This window comes from Ictalurus furcatus, chromosome 1 (genome assembly GCF_023375685.1).
Source record: "Ictalurus furcatus strain D&B chromosome 1, Billie_1.0, whole genome shotgun sequence".
NCBI lineage: Eukaryota > Metazoa > Chordata > Actinopteri > Siluriformes > Ictaluridae > Ictalurus > Ictalurus furcatus.
This window is the reverse complement of record NC_071255.1, coordinates 16,992,690-17,017,689: the sequence shown is the minus strand read 5'-3', so window position 1 is coordinate 17,017,689 and position 25,000 is coordinate 16,992,690. Positions and strand designations below refer to the sequence as shown.

General features: G+C 40.5%; 1 protein-coding gene across 7 annotated transcripts in view; it reads right to left on the bottom strand.

Moving 5' to 3' along the window:
• Positions 1–25,000, bottom strand: part of sema6e (sema domain, transmembrane domain (TM), and cytoplasmic domain, (semaphorin) 6E) — a 142,578-nt gene that overhangs the window by 49,528 nt on the left and 68,050 nt on the right. For 6 of the 7 annotated variants that reach the window (XM_053629821.1, XM_053629805.1, XM_053629835.1 and 3 more), the window contains 3 exons: positions 7,142–7,330; positions 2,282–2,396; positions 1,209–1,266 (listed from right to left, as the gene is read on the bottom strand). In XM_053629821.1, coding sequence (XP_053485796.1) covers positions 1,209–1,266; positions 2,282–2,396; positions 7,142–7,271 — 303 coding nt within the window. In that variant the 5' untranslated portion in view covers positions 7,272–7,330. The remainder of the gene's footprint in view (positions 1–1,208; positions 1,267–2,281; positions 2,397–7,141; positions 7,331–25,000) is intronic. The other variant, XM_053629828.1, reaches the window with a different exon arrangement.

Genomic DNA, 25,000 nt, shown 5'->3' with positions numbered 1-25,000 from the left:
CAGAATGCTGCAGCGCGCCTCGTCTTCAACCAGCCCAAGAGAACCCATGTCACACCCCTCTTCATCTCCCTCCACTGGCTTCCTGTAGCTGCCCGCATCAAGTTCAAGGCCTTGATGCTCACCTACAAGACCTTGTCAGGAACAGCACCCTCCTACCTCTACTCTCTCCTGAAGGCCTACGTTCCCTCTCGCAATCTGCGATCGATTAGCAACCGACGCTTAGCATTTCCAACTCAGCGTGGCGCAAGGTCCCTTTCCAGAACCTTCACACTGACTGTTCCTCAGTGGTGGAATGCACTTCCAATCTCAATCCGGACTGCAGAATCTCTCACCATCTTCAAAAAACAGCTAAAGACCCACCTCTTCCGTGAACACTTAACCAACTCATAATAAAAAAAAAAACTCTGCACTTTGCTTCTTCTGGAATTCAATTAATGGATCTTGTATGGTAGCACTACTTGTATTGTTCTCTGCTTGATATATCGCTTTGCTTGTATCTTTCTCATTTGTAAGTTGCTTTGGATAAAAGCATCTGCTAAGTGAATAAATGTAAATGTAAAAAGGATGATGCTATTTTAGGCAAGTGTTCAAAACAGTCCTCCTAATCTATTGCTATGAAGTGCTTTAATTTTGCAATAATTCCACCGTGAAGCTTTCATTTGGCAAAAGATTAGATATTTTAAGGTAACTCATTTTAATATGTCCCACTCTACTGGTTTCATAAGTCAAATTACTTCTGACAAATGTGATTCTTCTAGCTGATTCAATGCTCTTCCGAACAGGACTACATTAAATTGTGCTAATTGGATGATTTCTGTCCTAATGCAGAAATTGCCAGCATGGAGACACCGCTGAACTGGGAAGAACTCTGCTCAGGCTTTCAGGAAGCAGAACCACGGCATGATAACCGGCTTGCCGTTATCATAAAAGGACAGGATAGACGCTCCTACTGGCTTCCCTGTCCTTTCACAGTAAATGCACTGCTACCTTAGAATCCCTTAATGTTCCAAACAAGCGGAGAAATGGGATGAGATATGGAGGAGGGGAAGGGCTGGGGGCAGCTAAGTGCTCTGAGCCATATCGTGGATCCTGAGAGGGGGAGCATTAGCACTATTCATTTCAGAGTGCTGCGGGCCACACGGTACAGCTCATTACATCACACGCCGTTGAAAAAAATAAAAAAAAAAGAGAGAGAGAGAGAGGCTTACCTGCTGAGGGACGATTTGCTCAATCGAAGTGCTGAGATTGACAGCAAAGACGTGATCCCTGTAACACACAACATAAAGGAATCAAGGTCTCAAAGACATAGAAGGAAAGAATATGGAGTGAGCAAGGTCCTCTGTAAGTCACCTCAGCTGAATGAGACTGATTAGCCGCAATCGCGCATCCCTTATCGTAGATGGGTGTATATGCACGAGAAAGGGATAAGGTGCTTATCAATGAACGCAGATCTGCCAAAGCCTGGAGTGCGTGACTCATCACAGCTTGCCACAGTGAACCGAGCTCACCTACTTTAACGCAAGCTATAATGCCAGAAGCTTCGGAAAGGCACATATAGCTCAAACTCGGAAGCATTTCATATAAGAACTGATCATTTAATTCAATCACTCGGAAATGTGATTGAAAATGTTTGCATTTGAAAAAACTGCTGTTGCTGATGTGCTATGAATGAAATTTTATAGTACAGATAGAATGTGTCAGGGAGTAGAAAAAAGCTGTCTGATATCACTGTGGCTGACTTTACAAAAAATTGACCAAAATGTTTAACACAATTATAAGAAACCATAAATAAATTTCATTTATAAATTTACTTTTTAAATCATGCCTCTGAGTAAAAACAAAACAACAAACAAACAAACTAAAAACACAGTGGTACGAACAATCAGTCTGTCTAAAAACCTTGCTAGTTAAGTGTGCTTTGCAATGAATGTCATGCTTTCATCAAGCTGTTGGAAATCTATGTACAGTAGCTATACTGATAGAAGCCAAAACAATTCAGTTTATAATTAGAAACCGGTTGTCAAAATCTCCAAAGTGAAGTCAGAATGGAATCTTTAAATTTTCCCCCTTTTCATTTTTGGGAGTGAAATAATATTATATATCCATTTGCAATTAAATAGGTTAAGATTATAGGCTCATCACATGTCTCTCAGATTAAGTACAGATGTGAGATGTGAGCTCCACCATCTCCAGGGGGTTGAGAAAGGTCAAAATCATTCTACTTAATGGGCAAAGATGGAAAGCAGCATAAACTTGGTGGTACTGGTGAAGACAGACTGACCTGGCAGCGATGTACAGCATGTGGTTTATACGCAACATTCTCTGGAAGTCCAGACCGAGCCTCACCGTGTCATTATCCGACATGTTGCCCTGGAAACCAGGGTACAGGTAGGAGACTGTAGAGCGAGAGATATATAGAGGGAGGGAAATTTAGAGAGAGAGAGAGAGAGAGAGAGAGAGAGAGCACGAGTGCAAGATTAAAAAGGCAGAACTAAGCGCTCTGAAGAGTAATCAATGGTTTTCAATAACAGCTATACCTGATATGTTTAGAACAAACAAGTAAAAGCTTTCATTCATGTAAGCCAAAACTAATTATACAAGATGTAAGTCTATAGTCTAAGATATTAATACTCATTCCACTCAGCAGAGCTTTATTAAAAATAATCCTCTTGAGAACACTCAGGCTCAAAGAAAAGCAATTCCTCATTCAGGATATCCTTTATTCATTATTTAACAGTGAGGTCTGAGAAAGCCTCAGGCCCTTCTGGGCAGAGTAAATTCAGTCTGCACGTCCAATCTGTCAGCGCAAAGTGATGACTTCATTTAGCCAGCAGTGCTGGGCTGTGAAAGGTGAGTTAGGGCCTTCTCAGCATCCCATTTTTGCACATGCCATTTACCATGCAAGGAAGCAGAACGCAATGTATCCTACACAAGAAAACTGCGGCATTGTGTGATAACATTGTCACACGATGCTTTACTGATTTTTCCATTAACAATCCCAAGAGATACGGTACTGAGAAGTTTGGTTATGTATACTTTTAGCATACTGAAACTCCAAAGACAGGAATACTGCAGATGTAGGCAGTGGTGGGTTTGACTTCTTCAATCAAAGGTACTGCATGGTATAACACGATGAGAAAAAAAACAACTCGGGGTTTAAATACAGCAGGAAATTTCCTTCTCATGTTTGCACAGCAAACATCATCTGATCTCAGCACGCTCACCACTGATCACAGTACAGCCAGTATTCTCACTCCGGCACAAAAACATACAGGAAAAAAAAAACCCACAAAGAAATCATTTAACCACTTCCCCCTGGACAATGTGTAGTTACATGGAGACTGTGGTTATCTAGGCTCCCTGCAGTGGCAGACATTTAAATCTGTACTTAAATATCCACTCTTCTATCTCATGACTCAGAGTTAAATCAGCAGTCTTGATTTTTTATTTTTTTTGTTTCTGTTTGTCAGAAGAGATTTTAAATAGCATGATTAAATGCGTGTTAAAAAAAATAAATAAGTGGCCTTACACAGTCAATAGAATAAAAAGAGTCTAAATGTCAATTGTGTTCATCCTAGAAAGCCTAGAATATTCATTCAGACTTGTTAAATCAAGTGGGTTATATTTACATTGTACTGAAGCCACTGTTGAGCCAGAAGAACAGAGTAAACTCTGAACTGGCCATCCATTATTCTCTGAGGCGTTTCCAGGCTCAACTGAGAGCCAGCAAATAAAAAGGGTAAGTGGTACGTGTGAGGTAAAATGAGGATAAGAGGTGGTAAAATGCTTTGGAACTTAAATTGACTCAGAAGTGATGTTGAGTTGACGTTTTTCTTGCTGAACTAGTAAGATATTCTACAGTTGTTTCTCTGAGCAGCCTAAAATTATACCCAGCCAACTGGCTATACAACTTGTATCCACCCAGTTAGGAAGTTGTTTTAGCTAGCAATGTATCAGGTATTTCGTTTACCAACAGGTTTGTGTATTAGTTTATAAACCTAGCTATCTGTCTAGTATTTCAATCACTTTCTGGTGCTATCTTCCTCTTTCTTGTTTACTTACTGTAGTTCCAATACCTTCTTGTAGATGCTAAGGTGTGGTTTATACTTCTGCAGCTGCATAGGTGTCTCCCTTCATAGGTGCATGTAATGTGAGCGTGTACACTACAGGGCACATATACCCAACCAGAACATACATGGGAATGTAAAGCAAAGAAGCCAAAAAAAAACATGTTATACTGTAGGAATAATAATAGAACACAGCATGGGTGTAATTTTGTTTTGAAAGGTGCTAGGGGAAACGATAAAGAAATTTAAACCAAGTTCATTCACACCGAAAGCATTTCTGAAGCGTTTTCACTCGTTGGTATTAAGCACATTTACTGAACTACAACACATGAACTTAATTATTGTTGATACCAACAATTCTAGCAATACCAGGATGATAGATGCTTCAGAATGTTTTTTTTTTTTTATAAATTGTGCTGCCATAGCTTACAACACATACACACTTTCTCTTTACTGCTTGGCCACAACACCTTTAGTTTTCTGTAAATAAATTTGTGATACAATAATGTAATCATTATTGTTGATTAATGGGGTGTGTGTGGGGGGGGTCACTTGTACTGGTAATTTACAGCTGTTCGGATGCGAGAGTTTTATCAGAGGAGACATTACAGACACTACCTTAAGAAACTAACAGCATTACAAAGAACTAAAACTGATTTATATATTTTTTTAAAAAAAAAAATCAATTTCTTCATAAAATATTACATGTATTTTTAATGGATTTCCTTTCTCTAAAAAGTGAACAGCACTACTTGTGAAATTGTTTATGCTATATCACTTAAAAGAAAATTATTGATTAAATTTCAAATGTATTTGAGGCAATTGTGCTATTAATTCATGGATTTAAAAAAACCTGCAGAAGAAGGGTCACATCACTTCAGCATATACGTCAGTGTTTACCTGAAGCTTCGCTGATGCACAGCATCAAGCTTGGCCATAAACTCCACTTTGTGCTGCATTGTAAATAGGCCCTAAGATGGTTAACTACACTGTCAGCTGCCACATTGACTTGACACTTAAAGCTAACTTGAGACCAAATCTTTCACCTAAGGCAGGGGTATCAAACATGCAGCCTGCGAGCTGAGGACGGCTCAATAAAGGTTCTGATCCGAGCCCTCAACTGAATTGAAATATTAAAAAAAAGGCCTAGTCTCTATCAATTATGGAAATAATCTTATGAGCATAAACTAAACTACTGACAAAATGTCCCCGTTTCCAAAGGAAGGCTGGTTGTGTGCCCAGAATGAATCTTTCAGATTCAGATAACATTTAAGAGTTGTTGATGTGTTATTCATCTACCAAACTGAATCTTCTGGTCCTGCCCACTTGACATTGGACCAAGTGTAATGTGGCCCGTTACCTAAAATGAGTTCAATGTGACTGCAATGATTACTGTCAGTGTTGCGAACAGTAAAGTTTGTACTTTAATAGAGTATCTGTAATACTAAGAAGTGTACAAGATAGCATATAAATGAATCACATGAAGACATTTTATTCACAATGTCACAGATACTTCAATATTCTTAAATATTACTGGTGTAGGTCAGTAGATCAGTCGGTGGTTTTGTAATGCATTACTGTTGACTTCTATGTTATCACAGTGAAGCTAATATTTGCTTAAAGCCATGTCTCTCTGTGTTTCTTTAGCTAACATTATGTCAGGTCACTGATTATATAATGAATATGTGGCTCTAAAGGTTAACATTGAAATAACTGTACATGAAAATGTACATGCAATCTTGTTATTCATTAAAAAAAAAGTCTTCATATCTGTACTCTTAAACAAGGTCTTAGTAAAGTTTTAATCAAGCTAAAGCCAATTATTTCATGGTTAACCTGCATGTGTCTAAAGACCTACAGACCTGCTTTGTCATCTTGTCCCTGTTAACATTGCAGGTGTGTGGATGAGTAATAGTAGACAGCTACAGCACCTAACGCAGTGACTAGTTTTCCTCTGTTTATCCTTGCAACCATCAAATTAATCAGGAGAGATGTCTGATATGCTTGCAGTAATATTCTTCCACCAGAGACGTCTCTAAATCCCCGAAAGGTGTAAACAGCAGCTTTTAATTAGTGCACGCTTTTAGCAGGATCCCTGTACAGGTCAGAGAATTTGTATAAGTAATGGCTACCCCTGTGAGCCTGCAGCACACACACATGCACAAGGACTCGTATGCGTGCACGTGCACACACAGGTGCAAACAGCTGATAAATGGGCTTCATTACACGTGCGGTTTGCTTGAAGAGCTTTATTAGCCCCAGCTATGTTTGCCAGTGTCTCAGTGCTTCTAATGGGTCTTCTTGTCTTCTTCTCTTCATGTATAGTAACCTGTAAGTTCCCTGGACCTCCCTGCGTTTTCTTGCTTAAAACAGATCATCTAGATTTTGTTGTTTGTAGACACTCTCCACATGGAGCTTTGATTTTTTTTGTGTTGTCCTCATCCCAAATATTCAGGGACTTCTAGCTTGAGATTTTACGCCTGAATTAGCTATATTGCTCCTGACAGCTTAAGACTATCAAATTTCATTAGCTTAGACAATCGCGATGGCCAACTGTCAATATAAAACCACTGAACCATCGTCCTAACTACGAGTGTTCCTTACTCATCGATAAGCTGATATGTATGCTGTGACTGTGGATCAGCTATAACTGGAGCTCCTGGTTATTTATATGTTTGGCGTGGGAACACTACCTACCTGCCAAGTGCTGATTGTTTGGCAAGCTGACCACTTTTAAGTGTTGGAGAACGTTTCACATATTCTCTGATTTATAGAACACTATAGACATGAAATTCAATTCATCTTGTTTTGGCTACTTTCGACAAGAAAACTAGTAAATAGCACAGACCTTACAAAAACAGTAAAGATGAAAAATCTAAAATAAAAAATAAAAACGTAAAACGCTGACAAAGGTGTATGTTTTATACAATCTAATATCTAATACATCTAACTCCAACCGAGTTGCACAACATTTTGAAAAACTGCCCACATCTGAAAAGAACGTAATTAAATTATACAACCGTGTTTATGGTACAAAATCCAGAAAATCCTAAGAATGAGTTTTTAATACTCACACTCACTCCCAACTATGCTGATTGGCTCCAGGTCCTGGGGAAAGGGCGTGGCAACATTGGACAGCAGTAACAGGCCAGTGAGGCTAAGGGTCAGGGCCAGCAGGGGCCGCAACCCAAAAACCAACCGCATTTCAGCACCAACTACAGCGCTCAGACCCACAGCATGACCCACAGCGGACTTCCTTCCACCTGAAAGAAACACACAGAGAACATGAGATTAAAAAAAGTGACCTAAACACCATGATAGAAAAGGCATATATAGTATGTACTGCAGGACAGGAGATTGTATGGAGTCACCCACCACTTTAGATATATATAAAATGTGTGTGAAGAAGTAGGCGTATGCCATGGATGGCTTCGTTTTGTATATTGAGTAATGGTAGGTGCAACAGCATGACAATATGACACTCTGAGAGCGGTGCAGAAGATGATATATAATCTTCTCTGCATCAGTGAAATAAAGTTTAATTAGATGTCTGACAGGAGAGAATAAAAGATTGAAGAAGTGATTCTGCTCATTAAAAGTCCAGACAGAATACTCAAATACTCCCATATAATCAAATTGAAACCATCCACACATGTTGCAGGAGCTTCAACCTAGTAACCTACACTATACTTTTCTTTTGAAAGATTGTTTTTTCTTCTTCAGTAAGTAAAAAAAAACAAAACAAAACAAAACAAAAAAAAAACCCAGGAGTTAAACTGGTGGGAGTGCAGTGAAGTGGATCTCCCCAAGTGGGATGATCGTGGACAGTCTTATTTTGTAATGATTATATAATCATAATAGAGGTCTTCATTTAAGGCAATCCTTAACTGTGGTATTTGATTATAAAAGCAAAATGAGCTCATATCGCCTTATTATATGAAAAAAAGCTGTGTCCCAAATGATGTACTACACGCTATACACTTACACTATGCACTCTATCGTCTACTGCACGAAATTTAGAAAGGTAGTGTCGTCTCAAATGGAAGACTAGTGGGTTTTTGCTAACCGGAAGTATAAGCCGCTTGATGTCAAACGCACGGAATGCGACGCCGCTAGTCCATGAAAATGAATTTCACCGTACCAAGGTAACAATCAGTAAAATGAAGAAATTCATTTACTGAAGTTTTCACCCTCCTTTTTTTTTCCTGAGCAAATCTGTGCCAGCGTCAGCTCCTGGTAGCTCCGCTCTTCCGCTACGTAAGCAATTCTGTGACACACTTCGCTTTTTCGGTTGAATAAGTGCAACAACCGGGTACTTGAAGTGCACTTCTTGCTGCATTGTTAAACTACTACTTTGACAGAAAATCTTAGGAGAGGCTTTCCCATACACGAACATGTTTTTTTTTCCAAGCTTAGTTTTTGATTCGGTGTCATTTGCAGAATGTCATCCTGAGTAAAGTGGAGGTTAGGGAGCCACCAGAGGCCCTCATGGCAGTGCATTGAGAAGTTTCATCCTGAGAGTTGGCCCCATGAGGAGAACAGCTGTGATAACTGTTATCAGCCACAGCTTTGAGATCGCTTAAGAGATAACTTGGAGAAAGATAGCTCAGAAAAAAAGGGGTGCGAGACTACTGACCGAACGGACACCTGGCTCATTGACTCCAACACCTCAGTCTTTCATAGGTGACGTAACACAATTAACAACAAAGGCTGCTGGGATAGCGCCTGTCTCTGCCAAATCTGACAAGGCCAGAAGGGACATATGAAAATCTCATTTTCAAACAGATTTAAAAAAAAAAAAAAAAAAGGCCAGGGGTGAAAAAAGATTCAAGTTATTAAAAAAAAAAAAGGCTCAGCTGTCTGATACAACGTACATTTGAGCTGCATTTCCCTCCAGTTGGATTATTTATGAGTGACTGAGTGTTTGTGTCAGATGAAGATTGAGCTGAAATGCTAATGCTATGCCTTGTTTACTCTGCAGGCTAATTGGACAGCCAGACGGACAGCAGGAAGCTGCTCCTTAGTAAACAAACTACAGCTAACCTGCATGAAAGTTTCTTTAAAAAAAAAAAAAAAAGTGAAACATTTTCCTCTTTACATATTAATGACAGGCTGAAGATTTGGAAGGGAGAATAGGACAGGCTGAGATGCCAACTCTCCTACAGAGATCGAATTGGATCACAGACTCGGTCAACACAATTATGCACTGTTATCAATATTCATACGTTCCACCCTCATTCACATTCCACAGCGAGGCAAGCATTTAGCAGCACGGTCAAACAATGATCGCATGGCTGTAAACTGAAAATGTGGGTGTCTGCTGCTTTTATTTCATGAATTATCGTCAATGTTAGCGTGCACGTGCACACATACACACATTTACATACCCACCCATATACAAATACACATGCCTACAGATATTCCAATCTTGTCATGGTCATATACTGGGAGGTACGCACTCAGTTTTGTTTACTTCTAGGAGAACGCATTTGCACATACTTGTATATAGCGTGACGGGGCCGCTTTAACAAGTGATTGAGATATATATATATATATATATATATATATATATATATATATATATATATATATATATATATATATATATACACACACACACACACACACACACACACACACATATGTATACACACATATTATATACATATATATATATACACACACATACATACATACATACATACTTACACACACACGTTTATTTTTTCCGTAATTTAATTTAATTTTCATACATTCCATTTAATAGATTCGTTACACATAAAGTGAAATATTTCAAGCCTTTTTTGTTTGAATCTTGATAATTACGGCTTACAGCTCACGGAAATCCAGTATCTCAAAATATTAGAAAAAGAATTTATAATACAGAAATGTCGACCTGAGAAGAGCTCTAATCGGCTAATTAACTCAAAACACCTGCAAAGGTTTCCTGAGACTTGAATCTCTCAGTCTGGTTCAGTACAAAACCACAATCATGGGGAAGATGAAAGTAAATTTTGCAATTTATTTGGAAATCAAGGTCCCAGAGTCTGGAGGAAGAGTTTTTTTTTTGGGGGGGGGGGGTATTACTGTGCTTGATTGGCCAACCAACTCGCCTGACCTGAACCCCATTGAGAATCTATGAGAGACACCAGACCCAACAATACAGACGAGCTGAAGGCCGCTATCAAAGCAACCTGGGCTTCCATAACACCTCAGCAGTGCCACAGGCTGATTGCCTCCATGCCACACGACACTGATGCAGTAATTCACGCAAAAGGAGCTCCGACCAAGTACTGAGTGCATAAATTAACATACTTTTCAGAAGGTCGACATTTATGTATTACAAATTCTGTATTTCCACAATATGCACCTGTATATATATATATATATATATATATATATATATATATATATATATATATATATATATATATATATATATATGTATGTATGTATGTATAATTGGGTCAGTAAATATACATACTAATTTTGTTAGATCATCACAAGCAAACATCACAAGTCATTAAAACATTATGTCTGTTTTTTTTTTTTTTTTTTTTTAAATATATACCCCAGCTGAATTAAAACCCTGTTCTACAGTTTCAGCTAGCTAACATGCTTCACCCCAATTCTGTTATTTCAGCTGGAAAAAAATCCTGACACTGTGGGAATAATGTATTAAATATATTTGCATAAATATACAGTATCTGTCCTTACACATGCTTGGGCTTATTACACTCGAATAATAACACTGTGTTTTTGGAAAGATACTCCGTCTTTTCCAGTGGCCTAAAGTATTACTGAATACTACTGAAACATATAAATCTGAGGTTAACGTCACTAAATAAATAAAACAAAACAAATATAACAAACCTTTTTTGTGTTTTCCCCCCCTTATAATTACCGGTAAAATATTTTTACAAGCTCAGAAAATCACTGATTCTGAGGTTATAAGAAAAGCATGTAAAGTATGAAGTATATAACTTACACACACATGCATTCTACACAAGCTATACACACACACACACACCCCCAGACCCCCTGCTTCAGCACCGACTAAAGGCTAATGAAAGGTTACAGGACACATTAAGCAAGGGCTGAGATGCTCTTTGTCAAGGATTTGCTTGTCACTTGCCTTATCAGACTAACAGTCTGGGCTCCGGGCTCTGCGCTGACACATGGTACAAAATACATGCCCTTTCACGTTCTCTCACACATGTACACACCACCGTTGCACAAAGCAGTAAGGACCATTCCACATGAACACAAACAAACAGCAATTATGCAGCACTGCCACATGCTCTACCGCAATAATGTCTTTTTTGTGAGCTATTTATTATTTATTATAGAGTACAGCAGACACACTGGTTCTGCTCCATCGCAATAACATCTTGTGATCAAAAGAGTGTGAGAATGAAAGAGGGAGAGAGTGTGTGAGAGTGAGAGAGAGAGAGAGAGAGAGAGAGAGACTGACCAACACTGCACTGGTAGTCATCAACAATATGACACTGATCTGAAAGATCTTAAGCAGATCAATGATTCAGCTTAATGCTAGATATTTGTTCATTTGTGGCGTTATATGTTGAAAATTGTGGCTTCATACAGGGAAAAATGTTACGTGAACAATGTCCTGAAATTTCCCATCAACTTTCTTTTAACCAAATGTCAAGTTCCCAAGTACTTCCCGGTACTTTCTATAACATCAGCCTTTGCCGCAGAGCATTTCCACAGTCATTAATAGATACCCAATAAGAGCCCTCACTCAGCACTGGAGACTGATTCTAGCACTGATAGGCTCCAGAAGCTAGTGGACTTGTCACTTGGTTAATTAAATGACCTAAATGGATTTGGCCTTAATTACTTCCCCTCGCTGCTCACTCTCATGCCTCCATCACTACAGTCACTCTGAACAACTCCAGGCTCAGCTCAGTTAAATTCCTAATCGTGTCGGCGAGACGTCCAGAGAAATCAAACCTTTGGATTCAGGTTCAGTTTCATTTGTAAAGTCATGTGGATGTGACGAGCCATGCACTAAGATGAGGCCATGTACAACTCAAAGATTCTTTACATATGTTTACGTCCTTGTAGGCCAAAAGTTGGTGTACACCTGGCCTCCACACCCATATGTGGGCCTTCCTCAAAGTGACTGTTGCCACACAGTTGGAAGCACACAATTGTATAGAATGTCTACATATGCTCTAACATTACAATTCCCTTCACTGGAACTAAGGGGCTCAAACCTGTTCCAGCCAAGGTTGGAGTGGAAGAACTCGAGTATCCTGCACAGAGCCCTAACCTCAACCCCACTGAACACCTTCGGGATGAACTAGAACACTGTGCGCCCCAGGCCTCCTTAACCAACATCAGTGCCTGACCTCATTAATGCTCATGTGGCTGAACGGAAAAACCCCCACACCCCACTCCAAAATCTAGTGGGAATCCTTTCCAGAACAGTGGAGGTTATTATAATAGCAAAGGGGAAACTAAATCTGGAATGGAATGTTCAATAAGCACATATGGGTGTGATGTCCAGAAACTTTTGGGCATATTACACTTTTCTTGTTTAGTCTGACATTAAATCTTAAACTGCGAAGTGATTTGCATAAAATTTTCCCCTTGTTTAACACCTCCTGAAAGACACTAATTATCTCAAATCCTTAATGTCATTCAACAACTACTATACTACAAGTCTTACTGATCTTTTTCTAAATTCAGTAGCTGTAACTATGCAGCTGTCAGTAGGTAAAATGTGAGAGAAAAAAATAGAAGTGCCTCCAGAAATGTACAAATTTTTACTCAAAAATAAAAATTCTGGAATCTAACTAACTTAGGCATATAGACATAAACTGAACAAGTCTTAATAAAGTCCAGACATGGGGGAAAAGAAAAAAAAAATCACTCATATTGGAAATATGCAGACAAAAATGGATGCCTCCTTTGACTCACAGCCATGAATGTGGGCTCAATTAAAAGTTTACGCTTTCTATAAGCTACACAAATAAGTAATACAATATTTTAATGTGTCTTATTATTGCTGCTGATAACCGCAAACTCAAAGAGCTCAAAATTTAACTTTAACCTTGGTTGAATGGTTTTGGCACACCATGGGACCAAGACATGAGGCCACATCCTCGAAAGCAGGTCACAAAATGAATAGCAGAAGCAAAACAAGAAACCCAAAACTGTAAAACCCATACACCACAACACTATTATCACTAACAGAGGCCCTCCATACACACACACAGTCCCACATGTACTCCCACAAAACAATCTGCTCGCTTGACTTGTACACTATGTCCTTGAAAAGTCTCACCAATCTGTAATCAGTCGGGATTTAAAATACTGTTTGGCCAAATATGAGGCGCTGACAAGATGACAGCTGTTGTTAGGGGAACAAGGCAAGCCCATGCAGTGGAGGATATCTGGGCATTAGCTGTTTAGAGTCTGAGGATAGAGAGCCTCCGGGGTTCTGGATTGATTATGTGACATTCATTTGGAAATGCCGAGGCTTGGGGTTGCACTTAGGCCGTCAGGTGTGCCTCTCTTGTCTGATACGTCCCTAGTTGTGCAGAGTAACTCTGATAACTGGAAAATGCCTGTGCTTTAACGCACACGTGCGATCATCTTAAAGAGATCTACATCAGGCTAGTGTAACAACTCTGGCTTTGCTACACTGACTAAAACCACAAGGGCCACATTTAAATATGATGAGTATTATGACATTTCAGGAGAAGCGGCTATGATCTGATACTTCCATTATCTCTGGCTTGGGAGCAGAGCCTCCCTTCTCACATGCTATGGGACCCTTGCCTGACTAGGTCCTCCTCTCTGCCCCCTTCGTATACATCACCACATTTAATGAAGGCATGTGTCCCAGGGCCCCCGTGTCATTTCAAACATGATTAGACACGTTAGTGCGTGAGCTCTCCACGGCCCATTACCCCCAAGCCACTGCGGCAAGGACCGGCTTGTAGCTGTGCCAATTAACAGGGCCACCGCTAGACTATCTGCGGGAAGACTGCACACTGTCGCAAGTGGCTTTCAGAAATTACCCCCCCAAACACTTCTAGTACCCCTGAGAAGCTTCTAGATCTTAAGAACAGATGAGAAGGGCTGTTCGACTAACAAATGGGAATAGTGCATATAAGCATCCAAAGAACTTTGCCTGAGGGGGGTTTACATTGCAAATTATCGCATCTTACTGCCACCGTTAAATCCTCACATGGAATGACTGCCTGGCAGATTGGACCTTTTTTTAATGATATTCCGAAGCCGATTAGCAAGCCCGAGGAACAGCTGGGCCAAGAAACCGAGGTGCAAATGAAGCACAAGTCTTTAAAAACAAGGCCGAAGTTATTTCCCTCCTCGAGCATGTGAATTGTATTAATGAAAATGTCAGAATCTAGAACACAGTCAGCTTCAAAGAAACAAACAACTCTATATATCGTGTGTTTGTGTATTTAATCCAGTCCGTTAAGGAGCTCCAGGAAAAACAGGGGCAGGAGAGGTAGGCTGTGATTCAGCTTTACAAAGGCAGTATTCTCTAATCAGAGTGTGCAGTTGTAACCTGCTGACGGTGGGTCAGTTCGTCAGCGTGCAGCCAGAGACTGATCCCATGATACCCATCACACAGGTCTCAAAGAATCATCAAATCAAAAGAACCCAACTACCAGCAACACAGACACAAATTCAGACATGGCTGTACCTTTACACAGACCCAAGACTGTGCCTCCATTTAGTATGATCTCAGCTCAGGGACAGCCAAAATAAGCTATGGTGAACTGATTGGCCCTGCATCCTGGGTCTGTGGTAAACGCTGGTGGTGCGAACACCTGCTCAATGCTCTTAGCCATTTCATTAACCATCTCACAGCCAAGACAGTCAGAAAACCTACTAATTAGATTTCAGTGGGTGCCCATTCTGCTGCTGGAGTACTAAATTAGAACTGGGATCGTGCAACATTGGGCAATTATCTTCGAACGACCCCTACAGCTGCGAAAGAGAATGTGAAATTTCAGAAGTGTAACATCCCAGACACACAGAGTTTGAGAGCACTGCTAATTAAAAGCTTTTAAAATCACCACTTCAAGTTCAAACACATGCACACACACCTCATACATCCACACCCCAGAGCCTCTATTAGGCATTCTCAGATAAAAGAAAAATCTTTTTATACTACTTAAGTAGAGTTACTTAAGAGCTACTTGTGAAGAAATTCTGCAGGTTCAAGATTACTTGCTAAAATGGAACATCGGACTACAATGTTCGCCATGTATTAGAGAGTTTGTTTTTTTATGTCCCTGGAAATTGCAGTGTAAGAGCCGATAAAAGCAGGACTTTGGAAATGGTCAGAAACTGCAATAGCATGTTGAGACCGTGTGACTGACAGTAAGTTTACTTGTTGTAATGGATGTGCAGAGAGAATCAATTCAGCAGACAGACAGCATCCTTGGCCTCATTTGGGATTAGGAGCAAATAGATGGTGTCAGAATCATCATTGCTCTCTCTCTTCTCTATCAGGGCAGCGGCACGAGCATGAGCTCTAAATGAATGCTTCTGTGCCATTCGAAATCTCTGTGTGTGTGTGTGTGTGTGTGTGTGTGTGTGTGTGTGTCTGGTCTATAGCAGCGAGGTCACAGTCATCTTGCTATCGATGCCAGTCGGCTAAACCTACAGGGAGAGAAAGTATCCGCCACTGGCTCTGGGGTTTAGACAAACTGACAAGGAGGAGGAGGAAAAGGAGGAGAAAGGTCACTCAAGAGTCACTACAGCCCCTTCAAGCAGCTAGTCTTTTCTGGAATTCTGCAAGTATCCAAAAAAAAAAAAACACTTGATGCTGTAAGAGGTGGGAGTGCCAATCTGAATTCTATTAAAGCTTTGCAGTCATGAAAAAGTGCTTAAATGAACCATTACAGTGCTTTCCACTCCGTATAATACTGTTATTGACACTTTCTCTCGACACAACAAGCCTTTTTTTAATGGAATGAAATATTCAGAGAGCACTTGATATAGTCAAGGAGAGTGAAGCACTTGGGCACAAATACAGTACTTGGCCTGTTGCATGAGAAAAGCCCTGTAGCAAACTAGAGAACAAAAAAAAACTATGTGTAAAGCCAGGTGCTGCATTTACAGTCATTTATTCAGCATATGTTTTAATCCAAAGACAGAAAAGTGGGACAATTATCTACCAGAAACAACTGCTGCACAAAACAACACAACAAAAACATACTCACACACACACACAGACAGACAGACAGACTTACACACACACACACACACACACACACACACGATACTAAACAATACCTTTAAGTGTTTTTTTTTTCCTTCCCCTTAAGCCCCAACGTTTGTTTTCTCTACACCTCTTGAAGTTTCCAGTGCCAGTGTTGGCCAGACGCTGACCAGACACAAGAGCGGGATCTCTGCCAGACAGCACACAGCCACAGGACCAATCAATAGGAAACCACAGTGAGGTCATTCCACTTCCAGACATCAGAAAGGCATGACCCGTCCTTCCCTACAGCTCTTGTCTCCTAGAACAATGGTCTTCATACACAGCACAGCTCATTCTCCTTAGAAATCCATCATATGGAAAGGGGGGGGGGACATTTCTTTCTCAGTTCTTTCTTGCGCCGGTCTTAACTGCAAACCAAATCTGACAATCTGGCAGAATTATTCGGAATATCATTAAGCCATCTCACTTCAGTCTTACGTTTCAAGTTATGAATAAAAGTAAACACTACACGTGTTCACTCTCTCTCTCCACCTCTCTCCCTCTTCCATTAATAATTTAGTTTGTTATCGAGAAACCTAACCTGCACTGGTATTGACAGAAATTCTAGCAGGCCCCCTGTTGAAGGGAGTTATAATTGGAACGTGGAGAGTGTGCAGGAGGACCTGGCAGAGCAGCAGGAAGAGCTTGACTCTCACACTTCTGTATGGAGCTCTATTTTTACAGTCTGTTCTAGGTCTTCAAAAACCACTGCCTGGGACTTGACTGCAATAGTCATCACGGACATGCACACAAGATCCCACACACACACACACACACACACACACACACACAAAAGAGAATTCCCCAAAGAGGCAAGTAAGTGTGTAAGAAGGGATGAGCAGTGCTGATTGGGAGAAAGCTTAGACAGAGTCTTTATCAAAGAGCTGCAGAGCACTTGTCAAAGCGGCATGACGCACACTCCCACTCAGTCATCAAACTGAGCATGGCGCCACACGATTCCAATTAGAGTGACAGACAGAAACACAGACCGAGTGCAAGTGAGTGAGTGAGTGAGTGAGGGGGAATGAAAGAAAGAAAAGTCAGCTGGTGCAGGATTGAGTAATATGGAGTAGGGAAGAATAAGTTTGGAAAGTATGGAAAAGTATGGTGGAGTAGAGTGGAGTGTAGCAGGATGAGGCAGACTGGCACAGTATTGAGAAGAATGGAGCAGGATGGAGTGTGGCATAATTGAGTGGAATCATGATGGAGTAGAGCGAAGTGAAATCGTGAAAGAGGTAAGGTGGAATAGAGTGGAGTAAGTTGGAGCAGAGTAGAGCATGGTGCAGTGAAGTGGAGCATGGTAGTATGGATCAGAGTGCGGCAGGATGTAGTAAAGTGGAGTGAAGAATGATGGAGCAGAGTGGAGCAGGATGGAGCGGAGTGAAGAAGGATGGAGCGGAGTGGAGCAGGATGGAGCGGAGTGAAGAAGAATGGAGTGGAGTGGAGCAGGATGGAGTGGAGTGAAGAAGGATGGAGTAAAGGAGTATGGAAAAGTAGAGTGAAGTATTGTGGAGTATTGTGGAGTACAGTCTGGTGGAATAGGAAGGGTTAAAGTGGAGTAGGGTGACAACACTCTATTCGTTAACACTGTGTGTGTGTGTGTGTGTGTGTGTGCATGTGTGTGTGCGCGCGTGCGCGTGTGTGTCTACATGTGCATGTACACGTTATGTTATTTTTCTCCAATGCTCTATTTCCCCTGAGCAAAAGGGACTAGCAGGCAGATAAAAATTATACCCAGTTCAGTCCTGCAGGGAAGATGAAATACTCGGCTTAAAGAGAGAGAGAAAGAGTGAGACAGAAATGCAGAGAGACACCCAAAGAATAAGACGCAGAAGGACAGAGAGAAAGAGAGTGAGACGGGGAGCTTGCTTTATTTATAGGTTGCATCTCCTCCTCAGATCACAACATCAAAGCATCTCCCCACACAGCAGTGAGTGTGCGTGCGTGTGCATATACACACACACACACACACACACACACACACACACACACACACACACACATACACACACATATACACACACATATACACACACATATACACACACATATACACACACATATACACACACATATACACACACATATATATATGCATATTATTTAGTGAGCTCTCGTTGAAGTTGGGTGAATATTCATTAAGGAGAGAGAGAGAGAGAGAGAGAGAGAGAGGAACCCCCAAATTCTGTGTGAGAGGTCTGCAATGCTGGAACATGCCAAGCTCAGCTCCAATATGTCTGTTAAAGTGCATCTGGGAGGGAAAGCTTCTTCATAGTACAGTGATCCAATATGCACACACTAACACAGCTCTGAACCCCTTTCTGTAGAAATCATCATCATCATCAAAATCAGCTACAGAGTACACGGGCAAACAGTTAACATGACAAAAGTCAGCTTAGTTACGGGATTAATCACTGGCTCTTCTCTTACACTGGCTAGAAGTTCGCTTGCAAGACTAACCTGTAGTATATAGTACCGTATACATACAAGCTATAAGCTATATAAAAGTTACATATAAACTATATATGTAACTATACATCACGCGAAAGCAACAGTCAAATGGATTCTTCCAGTGAAAACAGGCATTCATGAACACACAAACTCCCATGCGACAGTAGTGATAGCTAGAAGTCTTACCTGCAGCGCTAAGAGAAACGAATGGAAAGGAAATTCCCTACATTCTAATGTGGGATTTGAAGGATGTGATATAATGTTACAAACATTATTTAAAAAATCTTTTGCTTTTATGGTGTCAATTTTATTACGGAGGCTCCGTGTGGGTGAATAAATGGAGATTGTGGGATCGAGTACCTGAACTCTATTAACAGCAAACACTAAACCTGTAACGGAACGTAAATCTGTGTATCGTTACTAAAATAGATGCTCTGGGGGGAAAAATAAAATGTTTTAGACCATAATTAGATATTTAAAAAGCTTAAGGTTTACAAAAAGCTTAGCAATGGGCAATATATTAGTTATAATTAGGGCAAAGAAGTGGAAAACAGTGAAAGGTTACCCAGCCATTGTAGGAGCAATCCCAAGAGCTTTACAGTAACCATGCGTCTCTAACAGCGGCCGAGGATCACTGTTAAGTGCTCCAAGTTGGGATGCTGTGTACAACAAAATCACAGGTATCATATACCAAACCACATCACCACCACCATCACACACACACTGGCCAGAACCACAGCAGTCTCTCTCACACACTTACACTCATGAAGGTCCTCAAACAAACCAGTTAGTCCACACTGGAGCCATCTGCCAGCCCTCAAGATCTCAAAATTCTTAAGAGCTCACTTTTATTCTCTGACTGTGTATAATGGCATTTTAAAAACCACGAACCAACAAAACAACCTACATTGACTGAAATGGCATTTTTTGCCACTCTCGCCTCTCAGGCAAACCGCAGAGAGCGAAACTCGTTGAATCACAAGAGGTCTGCGGTGTGTAGTAAACCAGTAAATGATAGCGCTCTGCGGGTTCTGTGCTGCACCAGGGGAATGCATGTGTGTGAGAGAGAGAGATAAGGCCTGTGATGTCTCCGATAGCTTTGAAATAGGCTCAGTAGCAGTTCTAGAACAGAATGCATGGTGACGTCTCCATTAAGCAAGGTCTCTCTGATCGTTGTTTCATCTCATGAGCGTGTGTCCATTAATGTGGCTTCAGAGACCCAACCTGCTCGTTCACATTTATCTCCATCTCCTGTCATTCCATTTATATGCCATTGTGTCCTTCTCGATCGGTCCACTGCACGTGTTCTTGGGTTCCTCCCTTCGAATAAAGATTTTTTTTACTATGAAATCGGCACAGCGCTGAACTCACGGGTTCAAAATATACCCAAGGCCGCATGCTAAGGACACACAGGTTTGGCTTGGGGTAGCACTTTCGGAAGCAAAAGTATCAACTCGTGGCTGAATACAGAAATAGAGAAGCGTCAAGGGCAGGATTTCATTCATCCAAACACATGCTACATCTGCATGAGTTCTAATCAAGATCAACTTTCTGACCCTGGACCAATTCTTGCCAATACAGCAACTCACAGCACAATAAAATCTTCTTATTAACCTTCACAATTGGGGGGGGGGGGAATAAATAAATTTGAGCAAGAATATTTAGAAAGCTATATGGCAGAACACTTCAAGTGATAAGAGGATAAAGTGCAGGTCTTTCAATTCCCTTCAACGTTTTCATTTTCTGCACTGAGCATGTGCACACACACGCACGCACACACAACTGAACAGTCTCTGAAAGCTAATCAGGAAGAAAAGGAAGCATGTAGAAGGCAAGTGACAGCTGCATTGTCCTGCACATCCCAGCAGGTGCCTACCCACAATGGCTGCACTATTTTCAAATGAATGATATTCCAATCAGAGCTGCTGAGTGGGTGCGAGGGAGAGAGAGACAATGTGTGCATGTTTCAAGGTGACGTTCCCATCATGCTTGTGCGTTCCAACCTCCACTCTCAAATTAAACACTTCATCATATTGTCTGTTCTCCAGGGGACAAGCGAACCGCTTCTCTATATATCTACTCAAAATAATGCTGTACTCAGGACTGCAGAAGAGCCAGATAATGGCATTACTGTACGCATTCAAAAACAGAGATTTATCTGTTACGGGTACAGGAAAATAGCCGTAATAATTATATTACAGAATGAGAATAGTTACTTTTAAGTTTAGATTTTTACAAAAAAAATAAAAAATAAATAAAAAACACAAAACTAAATTTTTTTTTAGAAGATAGTGAACAGTAACAGTCAGTATGTTTACATGGACAACAATAATCCGATATTAACCCGATTAAGACATACTCTGATTAAGAAACTAGCATGTAAACAGCAATTATTGTTTACCTTAATCTGACTGAAGTCATACTCGATGTAAACACAAATCGAATTAAGACGTGTATTCTTGTTTTAGTCGCATTATAGAAGTGTATTACAGATATGTACACACCTTAATCCTACTATTAACGTCGTGTGAGTTTTCACCGCATTTTGCGACAGGACACGTACACACATGGCAGCGCTCAACCGTCTGACGGCAAACAAGAGAGCACGGCTGCATCCGAAACCGTGTACTTGCCTACTATATAGGAGGCGAAATACATATATGTAAGCACGCAGTTTGGGACGCAGCTTACGGCTTCAAGCAGTCGTCTATTTGCACATATAGCATGACAAATAATTAACTGCACTTGAAGCTTTCGTGAAATTAAAAATGAAACACCCAAAACTGGTACCATAACGAAGACCAACTGTGTGTTGATACGTGAAATTCTGGAGGGAACGTCGGACGGTGTGGCGCGTTGATGTAATGACGTGCGTAGTTCATCGAGCTATGTTCTATAACATGTAAAACCTGAACTTTAAAGGAGTATTCTAAAAGCAACTCATGTAAACACCTTAATCACAATATTGTCTTACTCAGAATAAGGTCAATAATTAGGTTACTGCTGTCCATGTAAACGTAGTCAGTGACGATATCTGTTATTATGACTGGTTAGAAACAACACTTTTTACAAGTTTATGTTCTTACTTTTTCATTCATTCATCTTCAATAGCTGCTTCATCCTGATCAGGACTGAAATGGATCTGGAGCCTATCCCAGGAACACTGGGCACTAAATAGGACCATTCAATTGCCAAGTCAATTGCTGAGCGCCACGCACACACACACACTTATTCACACCTAGAGTTTTAAAGTTTCTTATCATGATGGTAGGAAATCTGAGGAAATCTACCCAGACACAGTGAAAACATGCAAAACTCCACACAGATTGTAAGCTCAAGCATCATAATGAGACCCTAAAGCTGTGATACAGCAACGCTACCTGCTGCGCCACAGTGCCACTCTTCTTACTTTATATGACAAGTAATTAAAAAGTAGTGGAATGTAATCAGGAGATGTTACTGGGTTTGGGAACTTTTGATTGTCACTGATTACAATTTTAAATCAGGCAATCAATGTGGCATGGGATGTATTTTCAAAGTAACCTTCCCAACCTTATATTCTTCCCTACAAACACCCCCAGCACTCTGAACACCATAATGCATACAATTGAGTGCAAAAGTTGCATAACGCATGAGTTATAGGAGGAAAAATACTCTAATTGTACAATTTATTTACCAGAAAATAATTTTTTTAATGAAAACAAAATGTGAGTGTAACAACGCAGCAATACAAAACAGCATGTCAGAGTCAAACCTGAGAGCATCCAAAAGAGGATATGAAAGATGTTGGATGCAATTCTAAATGCAAATGCTAGAAATACAAGTTATTACAGAATACTGACTATTTGATCACTAATTGTAAGTTGTTATTGCTACAAATTTAAATTTTTTCCTTGTTTTGCTCAGAACTGTTCCATAATGAAGCATCTGGTGGTGCCGTGAGCAGGTTCAGACTATTTAAGAATCTGGCCTGGACAGGATTTTGTGTGTGTGTATGTGTTAGTGTTACAAACTGAGCTGAAAAAGCTGGACCTCAATCACTGCAAGATGGATAATGCCTTATCTAATCTTAATGCTAATCCCAAAACTGATTATGTGCCCCAATGCGGCTTAGATACGATGCTAATTAGGCTTCAGTGCCAGGCCTTTGCTCTCTGGTGTTTAGACTTACCAACAGTTGCTTATCAGAAATAAAGACAAACCATGGAAGAGAAGAGATATCACACAGGAAGCACAGAATGCAGAGAAATGCAGAGCAGCCTGACCACAAAGTGCTCTAGGGTATGAATTTCATGGAGAAGCACTCTCCTCATTTAACACACAAGACTTTAAGAGCAAATACAGCTTTACCAATTAATAAATTACAAACAAATTAAGTAATTAAAAAACAATTTCAACATGTACATTTTAGGCTTAGGCTAGTTGCTACTGTATTGGTAACACCAGATGTTGAGGCCTGTATTGGTGCAATTCTTACCACATGGTCAACACTTGTATTTTATAAAATGGCATAAAATGGTCAGGAAATGCTTGAAAATCAACACTTCACATTCATTTACTGGTGTTACGTTAAATAATCTGCTTGTTTAGCCCCGAACAGAGCGATTCATTTTATTTTAAAAACCAGAGATACTGACTACGTTTATATGGACATCAGTAATCTAATTATTGACCGTATTCTGAATAAGACAATACTGTCTCATGTTCAGGTTTTACATGTTATAGAACATAGATCAATTAACGACACACGTCATTATGTCCCTACGCCTCGCCGATCGACGTTCCCTCCAGAATTTCACGTATCGGCATACAGTTGGTCTTCATTATGGTACCGTATACAGTTTTGAGTGTTTCATTTTTAACTTTATGAAAGCTTCAAGTGCAGTTAATTATTTGTCATGCTATACGTGCAAACAGACGACTGCTTAAAGCCGTGGGCTGCATCTGAAACCACGTAATTACCTACTACATAGTAGCCGAGATACATGTGTTTTTGCTAATATATAGTAGGCCGTGCTCTCTTGTTTGCCATCAAACGGTTGAGCACTGCCGTGCGTGTACGTGTCCTGTCGCAAAATGTGGTGAAAACTCTCACACGATGTTAATAGTGTGATTAAGGTGTGTACATATCTATAACACACTTCGATAATGCGACTAAAACAGGAATACTCCACATGTCTTAATTCAATTTGTCTTTACTTCGAGTATGACTAGTCAGATTAAGGTAAACAATAATCGCTGTTTACAAGCTAGTTTCTTAATCAGAGTATTGTCTTAATCGGGTTAATATTGGCTTATTGTTGTCCATGTAAACGTACTGACAGAGACACACGCAGGGTGTGTGTGAGAACGGGCAAGACAAGAACCATGCTGTCAAGTTTTGATAATCCTGTGAATTATTCGAATCAGAGTTGAATCATGTTCTTGCAGTTGTTTTGGTCTACACCCAAAAGTAATTGCTGTGTCCATACCTGCCCAAAGCAACGGCTCTAAGGGAGTAAACCACAAACTCAAGGCCTGTCACAACCTGTCATGTTTCAATCGGCAAACCTGCAGAAAATATTACTATACTCACTGAACACTTTATTAGGAACACCTGTACTTCTACACATTCATGCAATTATCTAATCAGCCAATCATGTGGCAGCCGTGCAGTGCATAAAATCATGCAGATACTGGCCAGCAGCTTCAGGTAATGTTCACATCAACCATCAGAGAGTGGGCAAAATGTGATCTCAGTGATTTTGACCGTGGCATGATTGTTGGTTCCAGATGGGCTGGTTTGAGTATTTCTGTAATGGCTAATCTCCTGGGATTTTGATGCACAATACCCTATGGAGTTTACTCAGAACGGTGCAATAAAGTAAAAACAAAACATCCAATGAGCAGCAAGTCTGTATAGAGAAACGCCTTGTTGATGAGAGAGGTCAATGAAGAATGGTCAGACTGGTTCGAGCCGACAGAAAGGCTACAGTAACTCAGTTAACCACTCTGTACAATTGTGAGCAGAAAAGCATCTTAGAATGCGCAATATATCGAACCTTGTAGCCTGCTCTGAGGAATCTCAGTTTCTGCTGAGGCACACAGATGGTAGGGTCAGAATTTGTCGCCAGCAGCATTAACCCATGGACCCAACCCGCCTTGTGTCAGCAGTCCAGGCTGGTGGAGGTGGTGTAAAGGTGTGGGAATGTTTTCTTGGCACACTTTG